Source organism: Notamacropus eugenii, chromosome 6 (genome assembly GCF_028372415.1).
Source record: "Notamacropus eugenii isolate mMacEug1 chromosome 6, mMacEug1.pri_v2, whole genome shotgun sequence".
Taxonomy (NCBI): Eukaryota; Metazoa; Chordata; class Mammalia; order Diprotodontia; family Macropodidae; genus Notamacropus; species Notamacropus eugenii.
Window position 1 is genome coordinate 3,523,544 of NC_092877.1, and position 23,877 is coordinate 3,547,420.

The 23,877-nt window shown below is 45.7% G+C and overlaps 1 protein-coding gene across 15 annotated transcripts in view; it reads left to right on the forward strand.

Annotated features, from left to right (window-relative positions):
* CELF1 (CUGBP Elav-like family member 1) overlaps positions 1-23,877 on the forward strand; it is a 114,177-nt gene that overhangs the window by 88,548 nt on the left and 1,752 nt on the right. For 5 of the 15 annotated variants that reach the window (XM_072617579.1, XM_072617580.1, XM_072617568.1 and 2 more), the window contains 12 exons: positions 1,047-1,129; positions 1,599-1,647; positions 2,051-2,185; positions 2,485-2,564; positions 2,836-2,997; positions 5,538-5,613; positions 9,951-10,079; positions 11,113-11,226; positions 11,704-11,889; positions 14,678-14,821; positions 15,043-15,209; positions 18,377-18,850. In XM_072617579.1, the coding sequence (XP_072473680.1) occupies positions 1,047-1,129; positions 1,599-1,647; positions 2,051-2,185; positions 2,485-2,564; positions 2,836-2,997; positions 5,538-5,613; positions 9,951-10,079; positions 11,113-11,226; positions 11,704-11,889; positions 14,678-14,821; positions 15,043-15,170 (1,286 nt within the window). In that variant the 3' untranslated portion in view covers positions 15,171-15,209; positions 18,377-18,850. Of the gene's footprint in view, positions 1-1,046; positions 1,130-1,598; positions 1,648-2,050; positions 2,186-2,484; positions 2,565-2,835; positions 2,998-5,537; positions 5,614-9,950; positions 10,080-11,112; positions 11,227-11,703; positions 11,890-14,677; positions 14,822-15,042; positions 15,210-18,376; positions 18,851-23,877 lie in introns of those variants that run through there. The other 10 variants (XM_072617583.1, XM_072617572.1, XM_072617570.1 and 7 more) reach the window with 8 other exon arrangements.

A 23,877-nucleotide genomic window follows, 5' to 3' on the forward strand; every position in this document is an offset into this window, starting at 1 on the left:
TGCTTGGCATTGTAGATACACGGTGAGGGAGCATGGCGTAGTGCAGACTCCTCCGTCCTTGAAGGCAGTCCCTGATCATTTATTATTTGTGGAGTTCTGGCTAGTCAGTGGGCCTCAGATTCCCTGTGTTTATAATAGCATGAACTATATGTAGAGTTCCTAGAGAAGAAAGTTTAGGTTTGATATCCTGAAAACCTTGCCAATAATTGAAGTTACCCAAGAGTGGAATGGGTGACCTTGAGAGGTGTTCAGATAGAGTTTGAATGACCATTTGTCCAGTGTGTCACAGTAGGAATTCCTTTCAGGTAATATTTGGACGAGATGGCTACTGAGATCCCATCTAGTTCTAAATTGTGTGGTTTTGTCCTTTATGCCTTAAAACATGGACATTTCATTATGGTTATTCATATTCTGCCTCAGCCACCACCCCCAAATAGAAAGGACACAGGCCATACCTTCAAGGAACTGAAGTCTAATAAGGGTGATGAGACAAGAACACTAGTATGAGCTGGGATGTAGAGTCAGAGAGTGGTTTGAGAGGAAGAGGGATCATTTTTAGCTGGAGAAATTTGAGAAAGCTAGGAGGTGGTACCAAAGCTGGGCCTTGAAGAAACAGAGGGACTGAACTAGGTGAAACAGGCATGTCTTGGGGGGAAAGTCTCCTCCTTGCAGTGGGATGTGCCCAAAGGCAGGGGCAGAAAGCAGGAGGAGATTAAGGGAAATCCAGAGGGGACAGGGCAGAGAAATCATTCTTTGTGGGAGTGCCAGTTGGGCAGTGAGGAGAGCAGGGCCACGAAGCTTTCTGAATACACCCATTACCCATATACTTCCTGTGTGACAGCTATGGGTAAAGCACATTTCTACACCCAGTGCATTACTGAATGAATTATTTGAATTATTTCTTTCTTTTCTCCATCTTGCATGTACTGGCAAAGCAGTACTCCTTGCAAGAGTCCTCACAGTATGTGTTTCTCTCTGGAAGCCAAGTTCTCTAAAAATTGCTTTCTTACACAAGAGTAATATTTGTCATTTGTTTGTGATTACAGGGTGCTGTTTTGTTACATTTTACACCCGGAAAGCTGCACTAGAAGCACAGAACGCTCTTCACAATATGAAGATCCTCCCAGGGGTGAGAAGAGAGAGATCATCCATTCTGTCAGGAAGACTTAGAGTGGTTTTAGCAAGTAGGATGAGCTCCTGAGCTCAGTCCCAAAAAGCAGGCTCACAAGCAGCTCCAAAGATATCGTGACAAAGTTGTCAAGAATGTTCCCTGTAGCTTCATGCAGTTGACATCTTGGCTCTCTATTTGTCTATCTGAGCGCTAAGTTTGGGGTAAAAATGGTGCTGTCATGGAAAATCAAGAAAAGCTCCCAAGACTCCATTGTTCTAATTCAGTATCCCAGAAATGTTAGTACTTTGTCCGTTTGAGAACACAGACCTTGGATGTTTAGCGTGTGCAGTGTACTATGATTCCGTGTAATATAGTGTACACCATCACATACACTGAAGAGATATTGAGGTATGGTTTCTGCCTAGAGTCTTGAAGAGTCCACAGAGCCGACGTGTGAATGTAAAGTGGTCGTGTTTTTCCTTTTCAGATGCATCATCCTATACAGATGAAACCTGCAGACAGTGAAAAAAACAATGGTAAATACATTGTTGATCTTTCCCCTAATCAGGACAGTTCTCTAAGCTTTATTATTATCAAAATTTCTAAGTTACAGAGAGCCAGGTGGGTTGGGCAAGAAATAGGGGATTTTTTCAGTTGTCTTGTATTATAACAATACAAATTACAGCAAGTAAAAGAAATTATAATTGGTAACAAGTTGAGTAGACTATATTTGATAACTGTTAGAATTAACTGGAATTCCCTTCTTGATGGTTATAGGTCTTATGGTCAGGAGACAAAGGGCAGGGTGAGGTGGGGGATGAGGGCAGGTGGGAAAAGGCAAGTGGACAGCAAGATCCAACAGAAGTCATCTCTCCTTGGCCTTCTTCTCCTTATCTTTCAAAGTAACGTTTAGAAGCCTTTTATACTTTGGTCTCTTAGCAGTGGAAGACAGGAAGCTGTTTATTGGTATGATTTCCAAGAAGTGCAATGAAAACGATATCCGAGTCATGTTCTCTTCCTTCGGACAGATTGAAGAGTGCAGAATATTACGAGGTCCTGATGGTCTGAGCCGAGGTATGAGTGCTCTTAGCCCTCAAGGTATTAAATGTGAGGTGCATAAGTGAATGAGCCCTAGACAGCAGGGACTTAATGTGTGGTGAGGTTTGGGGCCCCCTTTGTTACGCCATGTGTGTGCCTTTAGTATTAAAGCTCATCTACCCAACTGGCTGTGCTGGAAGAGCCTTGAGCATTCCTTCCTCCGGATGACCAGCACACCACCTTGCTTTTTAGCGTCCAGCTAAAACTCTTTCTGGTTTGGTAAATGAGAGGTCTTTGTGCTCTTTGAAGACCGAGGATGTTCCTTCTTCCACCAGGTTGTGCATTTGTGACATTTACAACACGAGCCATGGCACAGACAGCCATCAAGGCGATGCATCAAGCACAGACTATGGAGGTAAAGACCCCTTTGAAAAGGGGGAAATCCCGTAAGGTAGAATATGGAGAATTTGTTGTTCATTGGGCCAGGATCCCAGAGTATCATGGCTTCCCTCTGCTTTCCATGGGGACATGGCTCTCCTTTGATGTCAGCTTCCCACCTTGGTTTCATATCCTCAGCAGCTAAGATCTGTACCTCACCTTGGAGCCTTTAGCTCCTTCTCCCTTGGGCACTAGAATTAGAGAACAGACTCATTTGTTTCTTCCTTTTCCTTTGGTTGCCTCTTCAGGGCTGTTCCTCTCCCATCGTAGTGAAGTTTGCAGACACCCAGAAGGACAAGGAACAGAAGCGCATGGCCCAGCAGCTGCAGCAGCAGATGCAGCAGATCAGCGCCGCGTCCGTGTGGGGGAACCTCGCTGGGCTGAACACTTTGGGCCCCCAGTACTTAGCAGTGAGTCTTCATGCCTGGCTCTGCCCATGGAGTAGGACTCCTGGACACTTGGTTCTGAAATAGACGCCAGAATGGAGTCAGTGGACAACTGGCTGCTTTGTCTGTCTGTCTGCGTGTGTCTGTCCGTCTGTTCTTTAAGTGCACCTGCGGCTTCTGTGACAGGCAGAAAACCAAGATCTTAGTCCATTTATCTTCTCCTCTTTCCTCTCCTCTTTATATCATGGTGCTCGTATTGTGCTGCCTAGTGTTAGACACTCTGCTGGATGCAGAGGTTTCCTCCAAGGTTTCCTGAATTGCTCCCTTCCATGAGAGCAAGAAGCTGATATGATTTTATATATATGTATATATATATGTATATACACACACACACACACACACACACACACGCATAGAGATGCATTTTCCAAGGACGCTGTGTTGTATGGAAGCACATCCTTTATTACACGCTCCCTCCCATCTTCCTGTTTCAAGGTCAGCACCACCATAGTCAGGGTCCCAGGAGGTCTTCCAGAAAGGTATAACCAATAGAAGAAAGGAGAAACATTGCTGTTTCTAGAGTGCATGTGGACAAAGAAAAGCAGTGTATAAGAAATGTGATTCTGCCTTTTTGCTTGGGAAGAGCTGGAAGACCTGAGGGAAGTGGACCAGGTGTTCCTAGGCCACACTGAACTGTGGCTGAGGAATGGCAGCTACTCATCACTGTTCCAAGAATGTTTAGGGTTCAGATTTATTATAACTCCATACTTTTTCAGTAACAGGATGACAGTGTTTAGTCTAATTATTTCTGTGTTTCTGGCTTTCTTTGTGGGCTTACTTGACCACTTTGATGAGTTTAAGCAGCCCAACTTGGGCTTCAAATGACTCCATTACGGCTCTCCATCAGCAGTTTTGGTCCTCGTTCTGGTGAGAGTGTCTTCAGGACCTTGCCTGATGTCTTAGGGGGCTGGGGAGAACCAGCCCCTGTGACTTCAGCAGGGTAGGGGACTCCTTCACTGATGCAGCTCCCTTGGCACTCAAGACTAGGGGACATGTCTGGAAGACTTGGCTTCAGATCCTGCTTCTAACCCTGAAAAACTAGGTGATCTGGGCCAGTTTAACCTTTGAACCTCAGGTTCCTCATTTGTAAAATGGGGATAACACCTTTTTCTAGGGTTGTTGCAAGGATCAAGTGACACAGCAAGTATGATGTGATTCAAAACTTGAAAAACTTCTTTTTGTTCAAACTAATGGTTATTACCTTTGGGACCCTCCCTCATGCTTTAGTTTGGGGCCTTGTAGGGCATTCTCCTTGTCATCTTTATCTATAGGCTAAGTCTGTGTCATTGTACTAAGAGTTGTGGGGTTTGCGTTTGAACTGGTTTCTGCCATTAAAGTTGTCACTTTTACTAGGGGCAGCTAGTGGATAGAGCACCAGCGCAGGAGTCAGGAGGACCTGAGTTCAAATCTCCCCTCAGACACTTGACACTTACTAGCTGTATGACCTTGGGCAAGTCACTTAACCCCAGTTGCCTCATCCTGGGTCATCTCCAGTCATCCTGATGAATTTCTGGTCACTGGATTCAGATGGCTCTGGAGGAGAAGTGAGGCTGGTGACCTGCACAGCCCTCCTTCACTCAAAACATAGTCAAGTCATGTCATCATTTCTCTGATGTCATGGCCTTCTTCGGCAATGAAGGAGGAACACACACACAACTTTTACTAAATGCAGATCAAAGTAAGTGAATCTATAGCTGTAACATGTATACAGAAATGAGGATCAGACGGGTGTTGGTAGGAGTGTCATTACTAGCTTGGTCTCATGAGTGACTTAAAACAGGGGCAGGTTTTTTTTCTATGCCTGAGGGACAGTTTGCATAAAAATCTCTTGAGGCAAGAAAATAAGCTTGATCCTTAGGGAGCTATCAGTGTGGGTTGGTTTATATGGAAAGGTTCTTGTGGTTGTGGAGGGTGAAGCATGAGACAAGAGTTCAGCTCACTTGGAAGAGAATCAGAGTGCTTGGAGGAAATGTTCTAGAAGTGTTGGAACTTGGAATCAGAGGGTCTGATAGTAAGTATGGCAGGCCATGGTGACCAAGGTGAAGGCTGTGGGGCTAGGGAACAGCCAGTCCTTGGCCAGGGGCAATGCAGCAGCAGAGGAGGGGTCTCTAGATGGTGGTGAGACATCTAGATAGAAATGACTGGGGTGCACTTGTGGAGAGAGGTAACCCCAAGAACCTAAGGGAGAGAGCCTGGAGGCAGAAGCTTGGCCTGGGATGAGGAGATGCGGTGCTTGCCCCTCAGACCTGGGCTTTCTCCTTTCCTTGGGCTGTCCTTTGGCTGCCCTGCTTTCTGACTGTCTCCCTGTTGTTTTGGAGCCTTGCAGGCTTTTGCTGAGATGTGTTGTGTTGGCTGGGCTGTCTGGGGGCTTCTTGGACTCCCCCCCTCCCCCCCACCCTTGGGGCCTGGGCCTGTGTGCGCTCTTTGCTGTGCTGTAGAGTTCTCCCAGACGCGGAACCAGCCCTCACTCTCACTCTTGTTTTGTTTTTTGGTGTAATGTCTAGCTTTATTTGCAGCTCCTTCAGCAGACTGCTTCTTCTGGGAACCTCAATACCCTGGGCAGCCTCCACCCAATGGGAGGTGAGTGTTTTTTTTCCTTTGCCATCTTCAGCCAAATCATTAGACTTGGTCAGGTGTCAGTTAGGTTAAGGGCTTTGTAACATCTAACCCTCACCTTAAAGGTTCTGGGGGGTATTTTTCCTTGTAGTACTTGGTACTTGGGTAGATTCTAGGCTAGAATTACTCTGCACTCTAATTTTAAATCTCCACCTCTACCTCTCTGTATTTGAAAACTGAAGTGGATCCACCTGTGTGAAGAGACAGACTCAGATTGTGGTGATTCCCTAGCTAGGACTTCATGATCAGGCTGAGCCCCTGCTTTCAAGGAGAGAGCGCTGGGGGAATGCCTGGGCCTGTTACACGAGTTCTTTCTGCCTCGCTTCCTCAAGGCTTGGACAGGAGGGCTCCTTCAGCCCCTTGGAGCCCTCAGTCCACCATTTCAGCCTCATAAATTTATCAGTGCATTAAAGTAGTTGATGCCAAATGCCTGAGGCTTGTCCTTCTGTTTGTGTTAGAGAAGTGTTAAAGAAGCTATTCCTTTCTATATATACACACAAAATGTCTTTTCCCAACCCACGTGGGTAACAGGAAGGTTTGTCCTTGGGTCATGGGGGAGCCTTTCATGTTTGGTGGCTAGAGTAGCAGGTTTTGGGTCATCTTTATCTCTTTTATGTATGTTGTATTTTTAAAATTAATTTAACCTTGAAATGTTTAGTTCTATAGGAAATGTGCCTTAAAATTTAAAAAAAAAATGATGCATACAAATATCCTCATCATCTAATAATACACTCTAGCTGAGCTAACTCCCCAGCATCCTGTGGAATCAAAGGGCAGCGTTGCCTGTGGCACTGCCCCATCCAGTGGGGAGATTTTCAGATGATGAATGTGCATTTTCTTTATTCCATGGGATAAGCCAAAAATAATTTCTTCTTCCAAGTGATCCACTGTATCTTCAGAGTTTGAAGAGTCTGCAGCAGTGATCCATTCCAACTGTAACTGAAAAGAGTCCCCTGTAAATCTGTCTGACTTGCAGCTGTCCAGTCTTTGCTTGGTGGCCTCCTAGGCAGGGGATCTGCCAACTCTCTCACGATTGGAGTCTTTTCTGACAGCCCTATTGTGCAGGCTTTGTCCTTTGGAATCAGGCAGAACAGATCTGACCACCCTCTCCATGACAGCCCATTAAATGGCTGAAGAAAGCTGCCTGACTTGGTTTTTTCCGAGTTAAAAACTCCCAGCTTCAAAGGTCTTTATTTTGAGCCAGAAAATTATGTTAGCTTGCTCCTTTTTGCTTCCTATCCCTCTTTCTAGTGTGTCCCCTCTTATTTATCTAGCAAAATCAGATTCATCCTTTGGTATATTTCCATCAGATTTATATTTTTCTGGGAGCCAAGGTGACAAATGAGCAGGAAGAAGTAGATCTCTTCCCTCCCACCCTCCTCCTGCCTTCTCATAACTAGAAAACCTTCCAGCCCTGGCAGGCACATGGAAACAAAGAGATCTGTGGACACTAGGGGCTATCTGGCCAGCAGCACACTACCTCAAGTTTGTCTACATTTTTGTAAGGTGCAGGGTGAGGAGGGCTCTGTGTGCCAAGCAAAGAGGATGTTCAGAAACAAGCAGCGAGGTGTCTCAGAGGCTCAGTTTGAAGCCTGCAGAGCTAGAACTAGAATAGAAATCCCAGCCTAGATGGAAGTCTGAAGAGCTTCCCAGCAGCGCTCTACTGCAACTCCAGAGCTTAGACCGGTAGTGTAGTGATCAGACTTTGCTCTGTTTCAAACCAGTTTGGGTGATAACACCACACAGTCTTCCAAGAAAGCAGCCGCAGGACCGGGCTTAGCATGACATCTGAAGTCAAGAAAGGGTCTGGAAGAATGAACAAGGCCAGACCAAGAGAGTGACTCGAAAATGTCTCCAGGCAAACACACAAAGAAAGCTTGGGTACAAATTCACTTGGAATTCTGAAAGAGACAGAGTTTGAAAATATTCTTATCAAAGGAATGAAATTTATGGAGAAACGAATTATAAAGGGAATATTTCCTTGGAAATTAAAATGGGCCAAAGAGAAGCTTAATTACTGTGACTAGAAATATTAAAACAAAGAAGACTGAAGAAGCAGAAAAAAGAAAGAAAATGTAAGGTATCTCAGAGCAAAAACAGCTGACTTGGAAAATAGATCCAAGAGAAAAAAAATTAAACAATCATTGGACTACCTGAAAGCCATGATCACATAAGAGACTAAGCATAGTATTTCAAGAAGTCAGAAAAGACAATGGCCCTTCTCTCAGAAGCAGAGGGCAAAGTGAAAATGGAGTCTACCAATCACTTCCTGAAAGAAATCTCAAAATGAAGACTCCCTGCAATATTATAGCTAGAACTCAAGAGAAAAAAATACTACAAGCATCCAGAAAGAAAGGATTCCAGGACTGAAGACCCACAGTCAGGATCACATACAGCGTAACACCTATCACTATAAAGGAATGGAGAGCTTAGAATAAGAATATTCCAGAAGGCAGAGGCTGTGGGCGTATAGCCAATAATCCGTTATCCAGCAAAACTAAATCTAATCCTAAAGAGGAAAAAAATAGACCTTTAAGGAAATAGGGTAGAGGAAGGAGGAGGGGAGTAAGTACTTTTATATACCTCCTACTAAGTGCCAGGCACTGTGCTAAGTGCTTCATACAAGTATCTCGTTTGATCCTCACCACAACTCTTTGAGTCAGCTGCTGTAATAGAGGACTTCCATGCACTTCCAAAGGTGCAGAGAAACTTTGAAGTTCAAACTCGTAACTTAAGAGAAATATAAAAAAGTGAGCACAGTCAACCACAAGGGACCAAGCACTCAAGGCTTAAGTTACCAACATTCTAATATGGGGAGATCACACATGTGTTGGGTCTTCCCCTTGCTCTCCCGAAGCCTGTTGTGAGGAGTCATAGACCAAGTCCAGTTGGACTGAAGGCTTGGGATGATCTTAAAAGAACAGTGGAAAGGGAGGGGAAGAGGAATATGATGGGGCTAAAAGGGAGAAGCAGGCTATTGGGATGTGTAAGTCAGAGTCTGTGTGAAGAGGGAAGTCAGGATATGGGGAGTGACTGACATTTGAACTTCCATTCTCACCGAAACTGCTCAAAGGAGGCCAAATGTACAGTTGGTTACAAAAATGTATTTCATTCAATAGGGAAATGATGGCCAACGGTAGCTGGGAAGGGGAGAAATCAGTGGGATTGCAGACTCAGTGGGGCACTAGCCCTCAGCTTAAGACACTCTTAAGTGTGTACAGAAATATTGATAGCAACTCTTTTTGTGCTGGCAAAAAATGAGAAACTGGGGGGATACTCAGCAATTAAGGAGTGACTGTGGATAAGTTATGGTCTACAGCTGTACTGAAACGCTGTTGTGCTTGAAGAAATGAAATGGACAGTTTCAGAAAAAAGCTGGAAAAACTTGTATGAACTTGTTCAGAGTAAAGTGGACAGAACCAGAAGAACCCTTTATGTGATGGCAACAGTATTGTAAAGACAATTCACAATGAAAGGCCCAGGGACTTTAATTAGTTTAAAGACCACACGTGATCCCAAAGGACTAGTGATGAAACATGCTACTCATCTCTTGGTAGAGGCGAGGGACACAGAGAGCAAAATAAGACCTTTTGGGGGGATGTGGCAAATGTGGAGATTTGTTTTACTTTATTATGATATACTTTTCTTTTCTCAATGGGATGTGAAGGCTTAGAGGGAGAGAAAGATGATTTTGACTAATTAAAAAGTAAAATTTAACTTTTAAATGTCTTCTTTTTGATCTTCTGTCCATGATTCTTTTCAGTTTGTATCAGTCCATTGTATATGCTGTCCATGTTCCCACAAATAATTTACCCAGTAAAACTAAATATAATCCTAAAAGGCAGAGGAGGGAGGTTAATAGACCTTTGAGGGAATAGGGGAAGGGAAAATGCTTTCATTCTGAATTAGCCTTCTAGATCTAAGTTCTCGTACTTAAAGTTCACGTATCTTCCTCTAAAGAGCAGGAACTCTGTGAAGTGGCTCTCAGTTGGTACTTCATAGGTGGTCCCAAGCTACCAGGCAGTAACTGATCCTTCTCTCCTGATGTACCTTAATTTCCTACTCCTACAGATAATTCTTATGCTAAGGTTATGTCTTGTTAGATTCAAAATGTGGTATGAGGAGAAAATAGAGAAAATGCTTCTTTAAAAAGTTAAGCATAGCTTAAGTCTTTGGAGCCTTGAAGTGAAGCCCACGTAAAACACTTCGGTTCTCACGGTCACCATCCTGTCTGTCTTGCTGTCATCGCTTGCATCGACGGGAGCGGTCTTTTGTCTAAAATGTTGCTTTCTGTTTTGCAGGACTAAATGCAATGCAGTTACAGAATTTGGCTGCACTGGCTGCTGCTGCGAGTGCCGCTCAGAACACGCCCAGTGGTACCAGTGCTCTCACGACATCGAGCAGCCCTCTCAGTGTCCTCACCAGTTCAGGTAAGGCTGCCCACTGCAGGGGGGCTGGTTCTCCCAGCTCTGATCCTTGACTGTGCTGGGCTAGAGTTTCCTTGTCTGTCAGATGAGGGCTAAAGACTTGCCTTATTTCTGGGCTCCTTTTTAACCCTAACATTGTGCTGTACATACAGGAGGAAAGCACCTCATCATGGAAACTTGGGCAATGCCCAGCCTTTACTGTAAAATGTTTTACGGATGTCTTTCTCTCTCCTTTGCACATTGATATATAAACAGTCAGACCTCCCCCTAGCCAAAGATTACGCATCCCCACAGCAAAGAAATATAATTAAGCAAAGCAGATCATCTCAATTGACTACATCTGACAACGTACACACGCTTTATTCCGCACCTTTTTATCTGGTTGAGAGCAAAGCCCTCTTCCCTTGCAGTCCTCTGATTGGTCACTTTACTGATCAGAGTTCTGATGTTATCCTTTAAATTGTAGTGTCATGGTAAATGTTGCTTCATTCGCTTTACTGTGCATCATTTCATGCTACTCTTGCCTCAGCTCTCTGAAGTCTTGTTTGTTTTCTCGTTATGGTGTCGTGCTATTTCATCTTTTTGTGTATCATGTTGTTCAGCTGTTTTCCAGAAGGGTCTCCATGTAGGACAGTTTTGACCAGCTTTGCCCTCTTTGGAATACAGGTCCCATAGTTACATTAACACTCAAAGACTTTCCAGAACAGTGGGACCAAATCCCAGTTCCATCAGGAGTGCGTTAGTGTACTTGTCCTCACATGCCTTCTTTAACATCTGTCATTTTTTCTAATCCACGTATGGGATGAAACTTGAGAGTTTTGATTTGTTTAATATCCCATTTTTTAAGTCAGGCTAACAACAAATTGTTTCCAAGCTTTTTCCAACTTGGGATCCCATTTTATTATGTTTTTTCCTTTTTTCCCTAGTCACTGTGGAGAAGATGACAAAACTATGTAACTGGACTTTCCTCCACAAGTAGATTCTTTCTTACTGTGGCTGGGAGATGGTCTGTGTTTAAGTCTTTCATTTTTAATAGCAGGGTCCTCGCCAAGCTCCAGTAGCAGCAACTCTGTCAACCCAATGGCTTCCCTGGGAGCCCTGCAGACACTGGCTGGAGCGACTGCCGGCCTCAACGTGGGCTCCTTAGCAGGTAAGAGACGGGCGAGGTCTTCCACCTCAGGGCTGGGTCGGCTTAAGAAAGTCACAAGTGACTGTTATGGGCACACTCTTCATGGCTACCCGTGTGTGACCCACACTGAATTGTTTGCCTTTTCTGGGGGGGAGGGGAAGAAGAGAATTTGGAACTCAAAAGTTTTAGAAACATATGTTAAAAATTATTTTTACATATAACTGGGGAAAATAAAGTGTTAATTTTTAAAAAATCATGAGGAAATGTCAGCAATTCAGAGTAGATGTACAAGTATAATGCTGGGCACTTACACTCCCTCCCCCGCCCTACAAACTGGCGGTTCAACATTTAGCTGCATAGTCCTATCTGCACAGGAGGTAGTCTTTCAAGGGGCTGTCCGTTTCGTAACTTAACCAGGTTTCAAAGAGTGATGAGCGCTTTCCTTGGGAAACCAGGGGAGTGCTTTCTCCCAGTAGCGCTGTTGTTTCCTGCGTACAGGGATGGCTGCCTTAAATGGCGGTCTGGGCAGTGGTGGGCTTTCTAATGGCACTGGAAGCACAATGGAGGCGCTCACGCAAGCCTACTCGGGAATCCAGCAGTATGCTGCCGCTGCACTCCCAACACTCTACAACCAGAACCTGTTGACACAACAGAACATCGGTGCTGCAGGAAGTCAGAAGGAAGGTAGGCTTATCCCGAGATTTTAGGGGTGATGGCCAGAACCTGGCATGGAGTCATCCTTCAGATCCCTGGGATTTCATTAGCATGGGATCTCCCTCTCCTGATAGAGGTTGCTACTCTTGCTACTCCATACCTCATTTGAGGGATGCCTTATTGCAAAGATTCATCAGCTGGTGGTCACTTTTCTTAGAATGGTTCTCTTTCCCTGTAGCTAGATGAGTCCTGAGATGATAGACATGATCTGTCACTGAAACTACAGTTGGAGCTCTGGGAGTTTGTACTGAGCTGGCACAGCTTGCAAGAATCCAGAGTTACTTCAAGCCCACACTCATTGAGCTGTCTGGGGAGGGGAGGACCAGGATCATTGTGGTGACCAATGTGCAGTCTGGTCATGAGTTCTTAGGCTCTGTGCATACTAGCCAGTCTCTACTTGGTCTTCAGGGATGACAGTGATCTGCTTGTGTGAAATTCTCAATCCCTGAACAAATCAGAATTTATCTTATTTCTTACATTTTGTTCTTTAATCCTGAACCTCCTGAAATTGGCTCCCTTCTCAGATGAAGAAATAGATACAATTTGTGGCCTTGTGTCAAACCAGATGATGATCTTAGAAGTCCACTCTTATTAGAAAGTTATTTCTGTAGTGCTGTTTATGATGGGGTATTCCTTTTAACTGTCACCTTGCAGGTTCTGTACTTCAGATTTAAATTTTTCCAAATGAATTCAATTTATTTCGAGTAGAAAAACCAGAATGTGATGAGTTAGAAAAAGAGTAAGAGTAAATTGGTCTGGCAGTTTGAGGGAAGGATTGCTGAAGTACAGGAACGAAGCTTTGGCATCAGTTTTATTGATTTAGGAGGCTCTTCTTAATAAGAAGCCAGTTGTCATTTACACCTTGCCTATGGGAACCAAGACATTTTCTAGTGTTTAGTGTTCACATTGAACTGTATTTTTGTAACCCATTGAGAGTTGGCATAATTACCAAAGATTCAAGCATCTCTTAAAACAGCAGCAGTCAGGAAAGTACTTGACACTGAGTCTGTCCATTTCTTCCTGCAGTAGCAGGTTATATTCCCAAAATTCCTCTGTAAATCGGCTGTTTACAACCTGAAGCACATTTTCTTATGTTAGGTTCCCAGATCAGGTCACAGGAGATCATAGGGTTCTATATCAACCCATAATAAGGTTCACTGTCGTACTAATAGTGCTGGCCTGATCTCAGTGCCAGGGTGGTACAGGGTGGAGTTGAAGGAATTGTGTTTTTCTCTTTTCTTGAGGAAAGACCTAGCCTTGGGCAAAATTGTAAAAATAGACCCTCCCCCAATTTTTTTTTAAAAATCTTTCCACCTCCTTTCTGTACCCTGCTGTCTTTGCAGTCAGTCAGACATTTCTTAGCTACCTCCAGCACACCATGCGTTGGAGATACAAATGCAAATGTTTAAACATCTCTTAGTATCCTTTGCCCTAAGTCATCCTAAGGCTCTCTCCTGCAGCAGCCTTCTGGGCGTACCTTATCCCCAAGGTTCAGGAGAGTCCCAGACTAGCGTCCTCTTCTGCCCAAACTTACGATTCCCAGTTCAGTGCAGCATCAGCTAGATGTGCTCAGGTGTGTGTGTCTGGCTGGCTGGCTGGCTGTCTGTGTGTATCTGCCAAAACGAATGCATGTTTCTTTGTGATATTGACTCATCTCATTAATAAGCAGAAGCGTAGAATGGACCGCAATCAGAAGCCCTAATCTTGAGGGACAGTGCGTGATGTCCTCTTTCATGATCCCACCCACTTGGGTCAGCCCTTGGTGCCTGTCCCCTCCCCACTTTGCCCACCTGCTGGCATGGCTTCTTTCCCTGAATTCATCTGCTCATACCCTTAAAGGTGTCTGGTGCTTCATCTGTTAATACCTAAAGGGCTAGAAGCGTTCTGCCCAGGCCTCTCTCCGGTTCTTAGGTCACATGTGCATTCTGGAAACAATAATGATTTTACACTTCTCTTAACTAATATAAATGAGAACACAGTATGTACGCTATTATTGCTAGCTACGTATCCCCCCAAAACCACAACAAACTCTTTTTTTTCTTAAATGATTAGGAAAGTGGGATTCATTGGAAAGCAAGCAGTGGTTCCAGCGTGATTAGTCGATAGCCTCCTAGGCCTCTGATTTGTGTTCGAAAAGAGAAGGCTCCTTAGCCCACACCTGTCTTCATCTAATCTAGTAACATTTCAGGCAGTCTCAAGCAGGATGCTTTGTAGGCAGGACCCCTCATGCCATCCACAAATGAGTTCTACCTGTGAGTCAGCCTGCATCAGCCATTCCTATAGTCTCAAACCCCAGGTTCTTAAAAAAGTTGAAACTTTTTTCACAGTTTCTTACAGGTGGTTGTTGATGTCAGACTGTAAAGGTTTCTGAAGTGAAAGGGAAGCCTGGGCTATAGTCTGTTGTCCTGATGAACCGAGTGCCTGTCGTCAGTTGTCTCTTGCCTGAGTAGTCAGGACCAACCTTTTAGGTGATGGACTTCTTCACCCAGACAACATTCCATCTACTCACCTATTATTGGCTGAACCTTAGAGATCTAGCAGTGTCTAGTCTAGTTACTTAATCTAAGGAGTGTTCAGCATAGAGGAAGTACTGGGGAGAGACAACAGACCCCTGCCTTAGTGAAAGGAAAAAGCTTAGCTGGTGAATTAGTGGCACAGAACAGCACAAGGCTCAGTTTACTACAAGTTTTGCAGACTTGTGCTTGATGAGATGTGTAGCTGCCCTGACCTGTCTGTTTAATCAGTGGGTATTTTGAAGGTCCAGAGGGAGCCAACCTGTTCATCTACCACCTGCCCCAGGAGTTTGGAGATCAAGACCTGCTACAGATGTTCATGCCTTTTGGAAATGTTGTTTCTGCCAAGGTTTTCATCGACAAGCAGACAAACCTGAGCAAGTGTTTTGGTATGTTGGCTTCTGCTTCTCTGTCATTGGAGGGGAGGGATCTGGCCAGGGCCCATTCTGTGCAGTGAGCTGTCAGTGCCCAGACTCTTGTTGCAGCTTCTAAAGGTACAGACCTTGGAAGAGCCATGGAGTGACATGGGTGGGGGTGAGGGGAGGTATCGGAGTCACCACGCACCTGCCTCCTTTTCACCCCTCACGATGGTTTGTTATTTCATCCACAGGGTTTGTAAGCTATGACAATCCTGTTTCAGCGCAGGCTGCCATCCAATCAATGAACGGCTTTCAGATTGGCATGAAACGACTGAAAGTGCAGCTCAAACGCTCAAAGAATGACAGCAAGCCCTACTGAGCATTCTCCCCTCTGGGACTGGAGTGAGAGGGTCTTCTGGTAAGTGGGGAAAGGAGCGCCCGCCCTTAGTGATTCGAAGCCCAAAGGCTGTGTGTTGGCAGCCCTGGACCCTGACCCTGCCACTCTCACTGGCACCTCTTGCCCTGAAGACTCGGCTGCTGCCTCCCGTGGGAGTTCAGCTTCGTGCGGAGGACGAGTTTGTGCTTTGTTTGGTTTCCAGTGTTTTACTTTGGAGTTTAGGTGCCATATCGCGGAGATTTTTTTTCTTAATTTAAAGTTTGCTGTGTTTGTAAACAGTGTGTGTTGAGAAGGACCAACACCAGACCGCCTTGGGGTGGGAGGGAGGATGGGAAGGAGCTCCAGAGAGCGAGAACAGATTGCCCTAGAGACGAGTATGGAGAGGGAGGGCTGACCGAACTGACCCCAAATAGCCTTTTGGAGCAAGGTTCACAGAGCGCCTCCTCTGGGGCTGTCTGCAGGATGATTGCTTTCAGCTGCTTAGAGCAAAACGAGACAAAAACAACCTCAGAGATTCTCGCCATCTATATTTAGGATACCTGTCCTTGGTTTTTTGCCCCTCTTTGAAAAAGGAGCTAGCAAGATTCTGGGAATAAAGCACCCGCTAAATCAGTCAGAAGTATGCACAGGAGAAGCAGCCGTTATCAGTTAGCAGCTTTCCTAGCAGCTGGATGTATTGAAGTAGATCAGGATGCCTTGTGCCCTTGCTGGATAGGAGTAGACTTAACAAACAGCCATTCTGTGGTCCCTCCTTTTTAGCACAATAAAGTGTCCATAGCCAGTTTTACACAAGCTTCAGTAAGGAAGGGGCCACTTTAAAGTGGGCCGGTTACCTGGTACTTTCATAATTCTGTCCACCGAATTTTCAAAAAAAGAGAATCTTCTTTTGGCTTATCCTAACTGTTCACTGAGGTCAATTTCTAGCTGAAAGGGCAGCTGGCCAGAACCAGCTTTTCTAACCTGGCCAGAGTAAATCCTTGGCCCTCATAGTTGGGTGTCCCCTTTCCAGTGCACCAGAGCAGACAGCTGGTCCCTGCAGCCTAATGTCCTGCTTCTGACCAGGGCCAGTACTTAGTATTTAAGAAGAAAGAGAAATCTGCATTCACACAGGGTCAGCTTTTCCATAATGTTTCCATGGACGTTGGTGGCAGCCAGACCCAGGTCTTGGATGTTTCTGAGGAGCCGTTGTGGTTCTTGCTTAAACCAACTCCCCACCTCCTTTGGTGGCAGAACGTTTACACACTTCACATAGTATTCATTTCATTTACCTCAGCTTTTATCTTGTCCATTTCATGTCCATTGTGCTGACTGACCCTGTTCAAGTTAGGATCTGAGTTGCCTCTCACCCCATCTCATTCGCTCCCTGGGCCTCTAACCATGAGCAGCCCCAGGCTCTTCCTCTTCTCCCCAAGATTTGATGGTTAGCTGAGCCTGAGAAAGGAAATGCTCTTCAGAGTGCATGCCTTGCGGGGGCACTTGTGTTACTACTTGGGTGAATGTTGGCCTGCTCTTGGGACTGGGACCCTGGATTGTTGATCTTCAGAAGTATTAGCCTTGAACCATAGCATCCATTATCTTTAGGAAGTCAGATGGGGGCCTTCTCTGTTCCATACTGGCTATAGGAATGGCTGGTGAGAAGTCAGTCTTGCTGTTTTCCACATAGTGGGTAGATCTGTGCCATCACTGGTGAATACCTGCTACCTTCTCCAAGTGATGGTGTGGGTCTGTGTCCTCTAGGGGAGCACGTAATGTACACCTCTTAGGCTGAACCATGTAAACTTGAATTCTGTGCACTGGGAGAAATGTGTCCTGGTTTTCAGAGGAGAAAACTGTTCCAAAGGCTTCCAGGTTCATGGTGGGATTTTTTTTTTAATAAAGAAAAAAATAATAAAAAGAGAAAAAACTTGAGGTTGGGAGGCACTGTTCTGAATCCCTACCTGCTGGAACTGAGAATGTCATTTCTATTTTTATAGAATTTTATACAGCTCCGGGGTGGAGAATATTTATTAACTAAATTATATCTCTGGAAAAGGCCAGGATTTTGTAGAATCCAGAATGTGATTGTTTTACACACACAGGACGCTGTGTATTATTGAACTACTGACTTTCAGTGGCCCATTTGCAGCCTGCCTAGCCTGCCTGAGGGGGGAGAGAATTGATGCTACGACTTGGTAGAGGAGAAACCTGTGCTCCACAGAGCACTGCGCTCATCATGACCTCCCTCTCTGCTTCTCTCCTTTGCCACCACCCTGCAAAGCATTCTTGCCACAAGGGCTCATTTGCCCTTCTCCCCTAGTGTTTCACCGGCATCCGGCCTCATGGGGCCAGCCTGTCACGATCTGACACCCCAAAGGTGGGATCCCCCTTTCAGTTGTGGGAACTGTGACCAGTCTCGAGCCTATGTCGAGGGGCTCTACTCCCTCACAGAGGAAAGGCCAGGGTGTGTGGAGGCTGAGGTCCACAGCTCTCTGAGCTGTCCCCTTGACCTTCCTTTGTCCCCCAGTTAGGTGAAGCAGTGCTGCTGTTAACCAGCTTGGAGCACAGCTCTCTCCTCAGGCCAGATAGGGGTTTTACAGAAAAGCTGCTCTGTGTTGGCAGAAGGTCTTGGCCCAGGGCAGAGCGAGAACTTGCAGTCAAGTCTTAAGTGGTCCTTTCACTCCCATTGTGTCGTCTGCTGTTAGATCATGAAATCAGTTTGTCTTGGAAGCAGCCAGACCTCCACCCTCCCTAAGACTGGGCCAGGCCCGAAGGGAAGCTGAGAGCTTGGATTTCCCAAATGGAGCACTTCGGGAAGAGGGCTCGTGAGCATTCCCAGCGTCCAGCTGTCAGGGCACTCCTTGCCAGGACAGACACCTCCTGCTTTTCTGGGGCTCGGCTGACGTTGTGGGGGGAGGGGGCGGTGCATTGGGTAGGGTAGAGTCTGCCAAGAAATGTCAAAGGAAATCCAGGCCTTGGTTTCCGTTTTGCCCTGGCCGTCTGATGTCTCCTTGGTGTCCTCGTGTACTTTGACTTTCCCCTGTGTCCATCGTTAGCATGTGCAAAGTTCCCTGTCACTGGCCTCCCCCAGAAGGCCTCCTTGTTTCAGGGCTGTACACACATTGAGTGTCCCTGTTCTCTCTCTCTCCGTTTGGACGTATTGCTCTGTGTAACTCAGTGGGTCTCCCTCTTTCTGGTTTGTTTTTTTCTAGATTCCTGCCGTTTGTTCATCGTTGTGCCTAAAGCATGTCGATGTGGCGTCAAGTACATCGTCCAAATCCTTGTCTCTTCAGCTTCTCTGATGCTTGAACTCTCACCTTTGACCTTGTGTTGACCTTTGATGCTGATGTGTATTTTTTATTATGTTTGTTTCTTCCTTTGTTTTCCTTTGAATTTTTTTTGTGCTGCCAAATTGGTTTTGCTAGAACGACTGCTGAAGGGGAAATATTTAAACTTGCATTTGAATATAAAAAAATCTATTTTTCTAGAACTTCATAAGATAACCACTTGATTTTGTGATTCCAATTCTTTGTAATTGTCTTCAGAGCAGCCCTACTAGCACATGCCGTGTGGTGTTTGTACTTCTGTGAACACACAGCCAGTCCGTTTCTAGGCTTTGTTTTTCTGTGTGCTTAGTTTTAAAGCAAAACTTGGAAGCAAACAATGAAATAAAAGACGTCACTAAACCTCTGAGGCTCCTGAGCACATCTTGCTGGTCTACTTTCTGGGCCTTGAGGAGACAGCATGAATTTTTTTTTTCTTGTGTTCTTAACTGCAGAAAACACTTGAACTCCCTTTTCTGTGTTGGTGGCAGGCGGCCTTCCGCCTTCCTGCACCTTTTCTTTGTTCTCCACCTCCATCTTGGGAGAACCTTTGGATCCACGTTGACCCTGTCCTGTTCCATTAACCCCCATGCTTGTTTCTGCAATCTCCTCAGCAAAATGGGACGCTTTGGTTTCCCTTTCCGACCCAGATAACGCCCTGAAAACCCACGTTTTGCATGTTTCCTGCTGTTTTCTTCACACCTTCGTATATATCACCTTCACCTCTCTGTTTTCTATAGTTTGTGCAAAAACTGACTGATGTAAAGGGTTTCTAAGAAGCTGTTTCAGATTGTTGTGGGCTTGATTTTTTTTCTGGATTATTTTTCTTTTCAATGTGGCAGATTTCTCCTCGGCTGCCGGAAGACTGGTTGCCTGTGCGCTCGGACTGTCCCCGGGTTTGGCCTCCAGCCTGGTCAGGGAGAAAGCTGAGTATAGCAGGAGACTGAAGGATATATGGAAAGGGGGGAAGAGATGGGAACCCAGAAAGTGGCTGTGGGTGGGACACTTACAGCAATGTTATTTTGAAAAATCCCCTCACGCAAAGACCTCCTTAGGAAGTTTGTGCCTTTCAGTGACTTCCTGATCTTTTGAGAAATAATGAGCCCCATTTAGCCTCCAAGGAAATGTTCAGTTTCTTGACCCTCTGTTGGAAAGAGCCTGTAACCCTGTTGGCAGTCCATGTACCAGCTCTTTTCTTAGCTGACAAGCACAACACCAGTCTCCCTGCTGTTTACAGACCTGGGGCACTGCCCTGGCTCTTTCCGCACTCCACGTCTCTTTTCCCTTGGAGGAAGAGCCAGCAGCTGTCCTACCTGCCCTTCATGGGGCCCCTTGCCCCATTCTCCTGGGATTCATTGGACAACCCACTTCACTGATAAGTTAAATTGCAAAGAAGTGAGGCCTGGTCATTAGGAAGTGGAAGGGTAAAGAGAAGGATTGAAGAGTGACCAGTTGGTGGAAGATGGAAATTCTAGAAAGAAGTGAGCTTAAGGATGGCACCCGGACATGCCAGAGGCTTCTGGGGGCTTTGGGAGAGGAGGTGTCCTGCTTCTCCAGGACTAGGGTGAGAGATACCAAAAGTCCTAGAAGGAAGCACTAAGTGCTGCTGGAGAGGCCTGAAGGAGCAAGTCCCTGAGGTATTTCAGTTCATGGGTCAGCATCTTGAATAGTACCACCCTGTAGGAAACATGAAGGGGAGACATGGCCAGGCGGAAGGGGGTTTGCATGGGAAAGGCCAGAAGCCCCTGATCCTTGGGCTGTGAGTCCCACAGTCTGACTGCACAGAGAGCCTTTGGAGGCAGAAGGCCCGAGTGAGACCCTGCCCCCTCCCCGCCTTTATCTGGAGAGTCTGTCTCTTGCCAATCTGTTTTGCTTTTGATTCCAAAAGGAGCTCTGGGGAAACCTGTGGATAAAACCAAAATGCCAAACGTTGGATGTTATTTTCCTTTCTTTTCCTCTCTTTGATCGTTTTAGTTGTTCTGTGGTGGTTTTAATGGATTTGAGACCCTGGGAACGGCAGCTGCCTTTCTGATTTCCAGCTGCTTTTTGTGAATAATTTAAAAAGAAAAAAAAAAGAAACTTTCCATTTTGGAGACAAACCTGTGTGAGTTTTTTATTGGTACAAACGTTGTATTTAAACACTAGGGGTTTTGTACAGTTTTTTGCCTTTTCTACTAGAAAACAATGTAAAGTGATTTCACAATGTGAAGAGAAAAAAATTGCCACTATGACCAAACGTACAGTCTGTTCTGCAGCCGCAGTGGGGTTCAATCAACTCGAAGTCGTGATTCAGTTGTAGAGATGCTTTCCCCTTAACCTTGTTCAAGCTTTTCCTTTCTTTTCCCTGTTTTGATTTGCAAAAGAAACCGTCTCTTTTGTGTGAAATTGTGTTGTACTCTGTAGAAAATTATGGATTTTACTTTAATCGTTTAAGAAAAACAAAAACAAAAAAAAACAAAAAAAGCAGCAAGAAGATCCCTGGTCGCTTTTCTGGCCTGGGCGCAGTTTGTGTCGTGGGTTTAAGATGAGAAGATTGTTATAAGTTTGGAACAAGAGAGTATGTGTTAAAAAGGAAATTTCCTTCCTTTGTGTGTTTTTCCTTTTGTCCCAATGGGGAACCTAAACCTGTTTTAATTGCACAGACACACGGACAAAAAGTCATTTTGTATCTGCCAAGTGTGGTACCTTCCTTTGTTTATTTGCTATTAAACTGTTTGAGAAGAATCTGTGTCATCTTTGTTTTCTGATGCTTTTGGGTTGGGAAAATCCCCTCCTCTCCCTACTGTCTCTGCCCTTGTCCCTAAAGACAAACGTGACAAGAAGACGAGGGTACCTTGGCTCCTGTGGAATGTGAGGTGGAGCCTTCCTGTGTGGCCTGCAGCTTGAGGAGCTCCAGAGCCCCACGATATGGCTGCCACAGACCACACACTTGTAGCTCCTCTAAGAGCCCACAGAGCCTCCTCACCTGTTCTCTTCCCAGGATAGCACCCCCTTCCACTCCTCTGGACCTCAGTGAAGCTCACAGATCTCTCTGCCTCCCCCCATTCCACCCCCTACAGCTGAGATGTGACATTATCAGGGATTATGTAGAACACACTTCCTGAGGTGGTAAAGTAGACACCAAGGTTAGCCAGTAGGATTAAGCCCATCTCCATCATCAAGGTGAAATCCTGCCTGTAGCCTTTATCCTAATGCCACTGCCAGCCTAGAGGTGTGGACCCTGCCCATGATCACAGAGACCAGATCCGCTCTGGATGCCTTTCAGCCAGTGCCACTGTTTTAAAAAGTTCAGAAGTAGACGCCCTTTCAGCCAAGGAACGTATTTACCAAGCCCTTTTTGTGGAACGGGTCTAGTGCTAGGTGCTGGCAGAATACAAAGCCAGAAGAGAAAGAACCCTGTCCTTGGAAGAACCACTGTTCTCTGGAGAAGGGTATGATATGTACTTGGGGAAGGCAGTATGATGGGAGATGAAGAGCAAAGCACAGTGAGGCCTGGCTCAGATTTCAGTGGAGGGCATGGAATTGGGAGTTAGACCATACGGGACATTTCTGGAGAGTGTTCAGATTTGATTCACTCTGACGTGGCGTAGGATCAGGACCCCAATTTAGATCGATGGTGCCTGTTGTGTGGGGGCCAGCCTGGCTGAGGACCAGATCAAGCCCATGCCGTTTCCTCATTCATCAGAGTGCTGCCAACCCAGTACAAAAGGCAGGAGTTTGAAGACCCAACTTCTAGGTCTGCTTCACTACCTCTCCCTAGGGGTCCGTTCTTGGCCTGCCTTATCAGGCTGCTGTGGCTCACATGAAAGAAAGTATGTGAGAAGTTTTTCAGGGGGTGGAGGGCACAGCCATGATTCTTACAGCTGGGGAGGCTGAGGCTGAGAGATCACTGGAGCTTGGAAATACTAAGTTGCAGTAGTGACTGCACAAAGTCTGATACCAGAATGGTGTGTGCCCCCTGAGCAGGGGACCACCAAGCTGCCTCAGGAGGGGCAGACAAGCCTCGATTGGAAACAAAAAGAGGTCAAAGCTGTTGGGTTTGGGCCCTTCACTGGTCTCTGCACTTTCTACGTGGGCAAGACAGGAGACCTAGACTCAACAAAAGATAGGGAGGGGGAAGAAAATGGCACCAGAAGGTGATCTAGGAATATATAATGAAGTCATTCAGATTCTACTGTGTAGGTAAGCAGACACACTAAGGAAGCCCTTGATCTAACCCTAACACAGTGAATCCTGGTACTCATGGTCTTAGAGGATACGGGACATGGGAGATGCAAGCCAGAGCTCCCTGCATATTTTCCTCTTGAGCTTGGCTTTTTCTTTGATTCATCCTGAAAATTCTCCCAGAAACGAGGCTTTGCGATTTGTTGTATACTGTTCAGCCAGCTGCCAGCAGTTCTTAGACTTCAGGTTTCCTTGTTGAACACTAAATGGACAAAACTTAAATTCTCCTTGCCCAAAATTTTAGGTGGCAATCATCTTTATAAGGTCCTATGAAGTGTGTATTTTCATTAGTACCTAGTGCCATCGGATTTAGAGCTGAGACACTGACAAATAGTGCTTTAACTTTACAAATCATTTTACACATGTTCCCAGTTGAGCCTGACAAGAGCCCTTTTCCACCATTCTGCCTGTATTCTTTGTTTTACTCATGAGGAAAGAGGTTGAGAGGTTGTCACTGCCCATGGTCCCAGAACTTGTAGGCTGTGGCCATCTCAGTCACTGGACACCCACCCCAGCTAAAACAGGGGCTTGACATATTGCATAGGTTCACTTCGTAGTCATTCCCTTTACATTGAGAATTCTTTGAGAAATTTTGGGCACAGTGAAAAAGTCTTGCTTAAAGAAACCGTGAAGGAGTCATCACTGTAGTCAAGGGGCCAGACAACCCCATGGAACTCAAAAAGGGAGCTGGGGACAAATACCTTCTCCCTTCCCCCTCCCAGTGGTGGAAAGAGGTGGGGCCAGCAGGGGAATGCGGGACTGTGGAGATGGAAGAGCTTCAAGAGTCCCCTAAAATGGAGATTCTGGGAGGACCTACCCTATCAGGAAAGGACTGGGGTTGGGAGTGAGAAGACCCTCGGAGCATTCCCACTTCTACCCTCTCAGTCTACCTGTACCTGCCTAGCCAGCTGTTCCTCAGTCCCACTCTATCCACATCAGTTGCCCTGGCCTCCCCTAGATCTCTGTGTTCTGAATGCACCAATAGTCTCCAGGATTCTCCCCTTTACCCCCAACTTCTTTTAAGCCCACCCAGCTGCATTTCTCGTCCACATTCTAGCTCTTTAGCAACCTCCCAAATAATTTTCTTGCTTCCTGGTTTTCCTTTGGAGGAAGCTCTGCTGCCTGCGCAGCTTTAAACTGGTAGAGCCATTTCATTCCCCAAGAGA